We start from the raw sequence: 7,184 nt of genomic DNA, 5'->3' as shown, positions 1-7,184 counted from the left end.
GAATGCAGTTAAGTGAATTTGCAATATAGGGGAATTGTTTGATTTATAGGAAATAAATAAATAAATAAACAATTACACAAACAGTGTCTTGGCTGTTGGATATACTGGCTGCAAGTGTGATGACATTGCAGTCGTTCACAATGTCAAATGGTAAACATTGCAGTGATAGAGTCACCATATGTTCTTCTGGACAGAAATCGAGAGTACTTTATGCATCAAGATTGTACCAAGGAGCACAAGGCTGCAACACATGGTAAGTGTTCTGCTGCTGCCACCTTGTGGAGTCAAGGCTTTCTTATCTGAAATGATTTTTGCTTGTTCAATTCTTTTAGAAGAAATCACTCAAATTAAACAAAGATAAAATACATGGATAAAATAATGCCGTCTATAATAATAATAATACCGCATCTACAATCTTGCGATAACATTTAGGCACCCCTGCCTAAGTGACAGCTGAATATATTTGGAATATCCTGTGGTGGAAAGTGTACTGACCTTTTTCCATATATGTCTGATATGGTAATACAACAGCTAATGAGAGAGATCAGCTAGAGAAGGTAGAGCACACTGCTTCTAAAGTCGTTGACCGTGAACGTCCAGCTATTGCCTTTATGTTTCAGTACATACCTCAGTAGAATGGAAAAGAAGGCATCTAAAATGTTTTTAGATCACAGTCATCCAGCTCAGTACTTGTATAACCTGCATCCTTCTGGTAAGAGGTTTCAGAGTACCTTATGCAGAGCATCACAGTTTCATAACAGCATGTACCCTTCAGCTATTACTGCAAGGGCCTTTTGTACTATATGTGGATGTGTGTGATTGTGTGTGTTTGAGCTGCACTGTACGAAATTCCTCTTAGTCAAGTATTGAAATGACAATAAGGTTTTGATATTGGAAAAAGGTCAAACATAACATTTATATAGACAGACAAAAGTATTGGGACACACACTCATATATTGTTTCCTTATAACTCAAGAGTTTATGCTGCTTTTGCTGGTGTAACTGTCTCTATTGACCAGGAAAGGCTTTCTACCAGGTTCTGGAACATTGTTGTTGTAATTTGCTGTGAGGATTTGATTGCAAGAACCATAGTACGGTCAGGATGCCGGAGGCTCACCACCCCACCTCCCATCCCAACTCCCCAACTCATCCCTAAAGTCCCAACCATCATTTCAGAGAACACAGTTCCCCTGCTCCACAGCTTTATACATGTGCTTAAAGACAATGTGTGTGTTTCACTAGTATGTATGTGTGTGTTCACTGCACGGATGGGTTAAAGGCGAATTTCCATCTGTGTCCAACACTAATGGTGAATATGACTGTCTTGTTGTCGTGTCTTGTTTTGTCTTAAGTGTCCACAAACATTTGGACATATAGTGTAGCTTTCCAGCAGGAGGGATGGACACTGTTATAAACACTGGTTTTATCTGCAAGTTAAGCAATGGCTTTGTTACTGTCATTTCATTTAGAAAATGTATAATAAAGCAATCATTTGATTTAATTGATTTCATTTCTTTTTTTCTCATTTTACTTTATTATGATTATAATGGCTTCTTAGGTGGAGTAGTTCTGGCCCTGTTTGCAATAAGCATTAATGAACATTACTATAACCTAACTGATGCAGAGATCAGACTATTTAATGAGCTGTGCGGTGTGTGCGGCCCCTTTAAATTTTAGAACGTAATTTGGCGGGAAATCTAACCAATCGGAAAAAAGCACGAGGGTCTACGTTGAGACGCGTCACCAGGTCTATTTAAACGGCCACGGCGGGCGAGTCCAGTCAGAGTACACCTCCTAACCCTAGTCAGACTCCCGTTTCCTGTCTGTTGTAGTTGCTGTTTTTACCTCTAGCTTTCAGCAAGAAACAGGAAACTTTCCGTCGGTTCAGGTCGTTAAAAAAAAAAAGCTTGGAGAGTACTCTCTTGAGCTCAGGCTCTCCGGTTCGAGCGTGTTGTGCTGCGGACAGCAAGGCTGCCGCCAAGAGTTCTCCTCTGCTGCACTGCGGTTCCTGCCGGAGAGGCTTCACCACTGAGTAGAGCAAACTGAGCGGGGCTACTGTTTGCACATCCTCCTAGCGATCATGCAAGATTGCCCCCACTCAAACACGAGCTTCAGCCAGACACGGCTAGGCTGGGTCTTCGTTTTGTCCAGGTTGTTGTGAGAGTTTAGCAGGGCACGTTAGTTAATGCTGCTGCTTAACGTTACTTGTTCGTGTTGCTGTAATTCTGCTGGGGGGCTTAATCACATGTCGGATTAGTGATGCGATCTGATGGAGGGTTGAAATGTTGCCCAATTTAATGATTTCTAACTTTCCTTGGTGAAGCACGCGGGGAGAGCCGGGCTGTGGTGGGCGTGTATGTTGGGATGGGCGGGGCCACTGGACGGTAGGTGCCTTCGCCCAGTACTAAGGTCCTACTAGCGGTAGTACTGACTGATACAGGTGGGTGTGCACCTGGGTGATGTCTGGATGGTTGAATAAGGTTAAATATGTAGATGGAGCAGACAGCCATTTATGTGCTGACCAGGCCTGCCCTCCTGTGTGGGTTGATGCTGGTGTGAGCTCGGTGTTGACTGGGTGTCCATGCTGCCTGTATTCCAGACCGTCTCACTTCTGGGGCCTTGGGGCCATCTGCATGGGCCATTCACCCTCTGTTGGAGTCTGAGAGCCCAGCCACCATGTTCATCCCCCTGATGAGATTTCTTGCCTATTGGAGTATTTTGCGCTCCATCCAGTACAGGATGAAGTTGGTCATCCTGGCCTCGTTAATTCTCTTGTTGCTGAATGCAAAATGCTCCCAAATATAGTAGAAAGTAGAAATGAACAGTAATTATGCAAAAAGTAGAGTCAATTTTAATAACCTTGATTCAAGCAGTGATGAATGAGCAGGTGTCCCAATACTTCTCTTCTCTCTGGTTTGAGTTGTTTAAGTTTCTGATGCATATCTTGGTTATTTCTTTTGCTGTTAAGTGAAGGATTGGCTCCTTGAGTCTTGATTTTGGGGAGTTTTCCCCCTACTGTCACTGTTACCATTGTCTTGCTCCCTTGTGGTTAGGACATGGATGACTGTAAAATGGTTTAATGTCTTTTAAATTCTATACATGCTCTTAAATTTACACATCCTGGCCACTAGACTACGTCTGACTTGAGGTCAACACCTCTGCCAGCCCGTTGGGATTTTTTTAAATGGGTGTGTTGAACAAAAATGGGTTCTCCAGAACCACTCTGAGAAATAAAGGTTCTATGTGGAGTGTTTTGGTTTTTTTTTTTGCCATGTAATCACTGTTTGGTTCCATAAACATCAAATCTTGTGTGAATAAATTTAAAGGTTTCAACAACATCCACTGGGTGCAAGGGTTCATTCTGAAACCAATGTGCTCTCCTATAGCAGTGTTGGGCAACTGGAACTGGAGTCAAGCCCAGTTTGCTGATTTTCCTGCTCTAACAAACCTATTAAACCTGGCAGTTAACAGGTGAGTTGAGTCAGGTTTGCTTGAGCAGGAAAAGCACTAAACTATGCAGGAATCTGGCCCTCCAGCACTGGAATTGACACCCTTGTTTAATAGCATCACCCAAGTACAATTTGTAGTAAATTTTATGTGCATGCAGGCCTCCACACACCACCTTAAAAGTGAGTGTGCTGATGATGAAACATCCACCCTCTATCAGCACACAGATTGACAATCATTGGGTGCTGTGCTGTGCTCTTAAGATAGTTTTGGTATGGAAAAAAATCAAGAACTTAAATGAGTGAAACTAAAACCCAAAAAGAATTGGTGGCAAATACTTTTCAACAAAACAGAAAAAGACTGAACCTGCGGAGACCAATATGTACTGACAACCACTGGGCCTCAAAGTCTGCTGTCCAGCACATTTAGCACTTTGCTTGGTCCAATGAACTGATCTCCTGCACAGCTTGGTCATTTTCCAACTCCAGCCCACCTGATTCAACTCATCAGCCAATTACTAGGTTAGCTGGTGTGCTGAGCAGGGAAATCACCAAAGCTGGACTTTGGCCCTCAGTTCTCCACCTCTTGGTGGATGTTCATGGCTTTGTGCCTAAGTGAATCTGTACTGATTCTGATGTTTCTAATAAAGCTATTCTTGGATATCATTTTATGAATATCAGATTCTGCTACAGGGCATTAAATCTTGCTAATGAATATCCTACATTCATCAAGACATGTTTTGGAGCTCTTTAAATTCAGGATCTGAATGTCTTCACCTTAACAATCATCTTGGGCGTTCTGTAACGTCCCTTCTGGGTGAAAAGACCTTGTTTAAATGTAGTAGATTTTTAGGGACTCTTAATGACTCAATGTAACCATAGCAGAAAACAAATACAGCATAACCTATTTTAATACATGTAAATCTACATGGAGGTCATTTGTGATGCTTTTTCAGGACCATGTTATTAATTTTACTAAAAAATAGAATAGAAAACTATTATTCTTGTTCTCAAACTTTGCGTTAATACAAAAAGCTGGGAAGATAAAGGAAACCAGGGGTCTTTGGTCTAATTTGCTTTGGTGTACTAAATTATAATGTGCTATAATTATATATATATAATGTGTGTGTGTGTGTGTGTGTAAAACAGACCTACCTGAGGTCTTACATGTATTTTGTGGTGTATGGCTTCAGTGCTTGGGTCCAGGCTGACTGCTGTGTGTCAGTGTATTGGCTGTGGGGTTTAAGGAAGAGTAAACGGGTGGACGTTGTACGTCGATCACAGCTAAACCTGCTCCCTTTAACGTAGGAGGACTGATTACCGTCCGGACTGCTTTCCATTTCCACACCCCAGATATCACCTACAAGCTCAACTTAGCAGACAACACTCTTATCTTTCACTGTGAGAGGATGCGCAGGCAGCTGTGATTCAGAGCCTCCCTAAGGAGGAGTTTTCTCCATGGCAGGCTGCTGCTGCTGATGCGGCCTTAGCAGAAGCCACCATGGCGACGGGGAAATGGCTATTGTACGCCGGACTGTGTCTGTCTCTGGTCGCCCTGTGTTTTCTCACCGTCGCCATCTCGTCCGACCACTGGTACGAAACGGACGCCAGGAGGTACAAGGAGCGCTGCCGAACTTTCTCGAGCCGCCGCAACGACCCGGGCTTCATCTACATCCCGAACCACAGCCTCCCTCTGCGGGCTGCCCGCCCGGAGCTTCGCGGGGAAGAGCGAGGCGAGCCCGGGCGCTGGGCGCCTCGCAACCGGCGGCATCTGTTCGCCATGAGCGCCGCGGACGAGTGCAGCAGGCGCTACAATTCCACCAACATGGGGCTGTGGACCAAATGCTACAGGCTCGGCTTCGACCAGGACATCGAGGAGCTCATTCAGCAAGGTGAGCATTAAGGCTACTGGAAACCATTACATGGCGTTTTTATTGCAGTGCTGCTTCTGAAAAAGCACCAGTTTGTCATGTGTTTGGTTCTGATCGAGTCATTTGCACAGAATCGGATCATTGACACTGATGGCTAGCTGCTGCTGCTGCTGCTGCTGCTGCTGCCTCCTCTGAGGATGCTTGCCTGCAACTGGAAGCCATGAGAAATTCATAATACCGCCAGATTTAAGAGCACCAGAACTACTAGATCCCTACTAAAGTGGCCAATGGATCACTACCAGGCACGTCTTGAAGTGTAACGTGCAGGCCTCTGTGATCTTGTTTTGTTTTACACACAACATGAGTAATTGGCCTTTCTGTGAATGGTATTTAGAGATTTACACCATATGATCATATGAGGCAGCATCAAGTCAGAAGCCATCTGTGTACTTTACTCATGCGGATTATGATTAAGACTGTGTCTTTTCCTGGGTCTCAGCTATCGATGGTATATTACATCTTCATTTGGGAGGCCAGACCCTACTACTTGTCCTTGTGCCCACTACCACCACCTGCTACAAATCCCTGAAATCATTCTTTCCTTTATTTAGGTATAATTGAGCGATGCTCCTACATTAAGTATTACTACTCTGCATCAGCCTCGGTGCAGAAGGACTTCTCCTACAATATTACCCGGACCATTCAGCAGGATGACTGGCATGCCTTGCGTGGGTGAAACCTCATTTTTATTATTCAGGGAAAATTACTCTAGGATGGGCCTTCTTTCACATTAATTCTAGTAGTTTATGTATTGACGAGACATCTATGTACTTGCTAGGTTGCTGTTCATGTTAATATGCCTTTTTCTTCAGATCTTCGCCGGATGACGGCAGGCTTTATGGGCATGGCCTTGTCCATAATCCTGTTTGGCTGGACAATAGGGCTTCTGGGCTGCTGCTGGGAACAGGGCCTGATGCATTATGTGGCTGGGCTGCTTTTCCTCATGGGAGGTAAGATTGGATGTGCCGGAAGCTTTCAGGGTTTGTTTTCTTGGTTTTATTCTAATTCATTCTAGTCTTACGCTCTATTTTTTTCCTTCTTCTTCTATTCTAATCTCAGGTACCTTCTGTATCATCGCCCTATGTACCTGTGTGGCTGGCATCAACTTTGAATTGTCCCGCTACCCACGTTACCTGTTCACTCTACCAGACGACATGGGTCACGGCTACGGCTGGTCCATGTTCAGTGCCTGGTGCGGCCTGGGCCTAACCCTCATCGCTGGCTTCTTCTGCACACTGGCACCTTCTATCCAGCCTCCACCACTGACACGCACCACGTACCCTAAGTCTCGGCTGGAGAACGGTACAGTCTGCTAAACGCCAGCAGAAAGAGGACATGGACGAGCACACATGAACTACAGGTGCACTGCTGAACTTCCTGGAAGGAGAGAACACTGCAACTGATACACGCGCCACATGCTTCTGTTTGATGACCCGTGGCAAGCGTGTGAACACTGACATTATTGCGAGCTGCCTGTGGCTCTACATGAACCTCAGCTGTGTTTGGGGGGGGAAAAGAAAAATGAACAAACAAAACATTTGTACAAACGTTGTATATAGGCGGTTATCCTGACGTGGCATCGGCACGTCCTTGATGGAGTGGTTCTTGTTCTTTGTGCAATATTACTTTGTTTGAGAAAAGACTAGACGGTATCACTCGACTTTTCATAAGCCATTTGCGTGCAGCAGGACCTTAAGGTTACATATATAGCTACCAAAAAAGATAAATGTCAATACCATTATGTGCTGTGGTTTTGAGTGTCCATTACTTCATTAGTCATCCATTAATAAAACTTTTGGTTTAAGAA

At 44.3% G+C, this 7,184-nt stretch overlaps 1 protein-coding gene across 1 annotated transcript; it reads left to right on the top strand.

Annotated features, from left to right (window-relative positions):
* Positions 1-4,645: 4,645 nt before the first annotated feature.
* On the top strand, positions 4,646-7,184 carry tmem178ba (transmembrane protein 178Ba). The gene is made up of 4 exons (XM_072664084.1): positions 4,646-5,338; positions 5,929-6,045; positions 6,190-6,327; positions 6,437-7,184. Exons 1-4 carry the CDS (start codon positions 4,948-4,950, stop codon positions 6,691-6,693), a joined length of 903 nt encoding a protein of 300 aa, XP_072520185.1. The 5' UTR covers positions 4,646-4,947; the 3' UTR covers positions 6,694-7,184.

The sequence above is a fragment of the Salminus brasiliensis genome, chromosome 19 (assembly GCF_030463535.1).
Source record: "Salminus brasiliensis chromosome 19, fSalBra1.hap2, whole genome shotgun sequence".
NCBI lineage: Eukaryota > Metazoa > Chordata > Actinopteri > Characiformes > Bryconidae > Salminus > Salminus brasiliensis.
The sequence above is the reverse complement of the archived record's forward strand: the minus strand, read 5'-3'. Positions and strand labels throughout refer to the sequence as shown.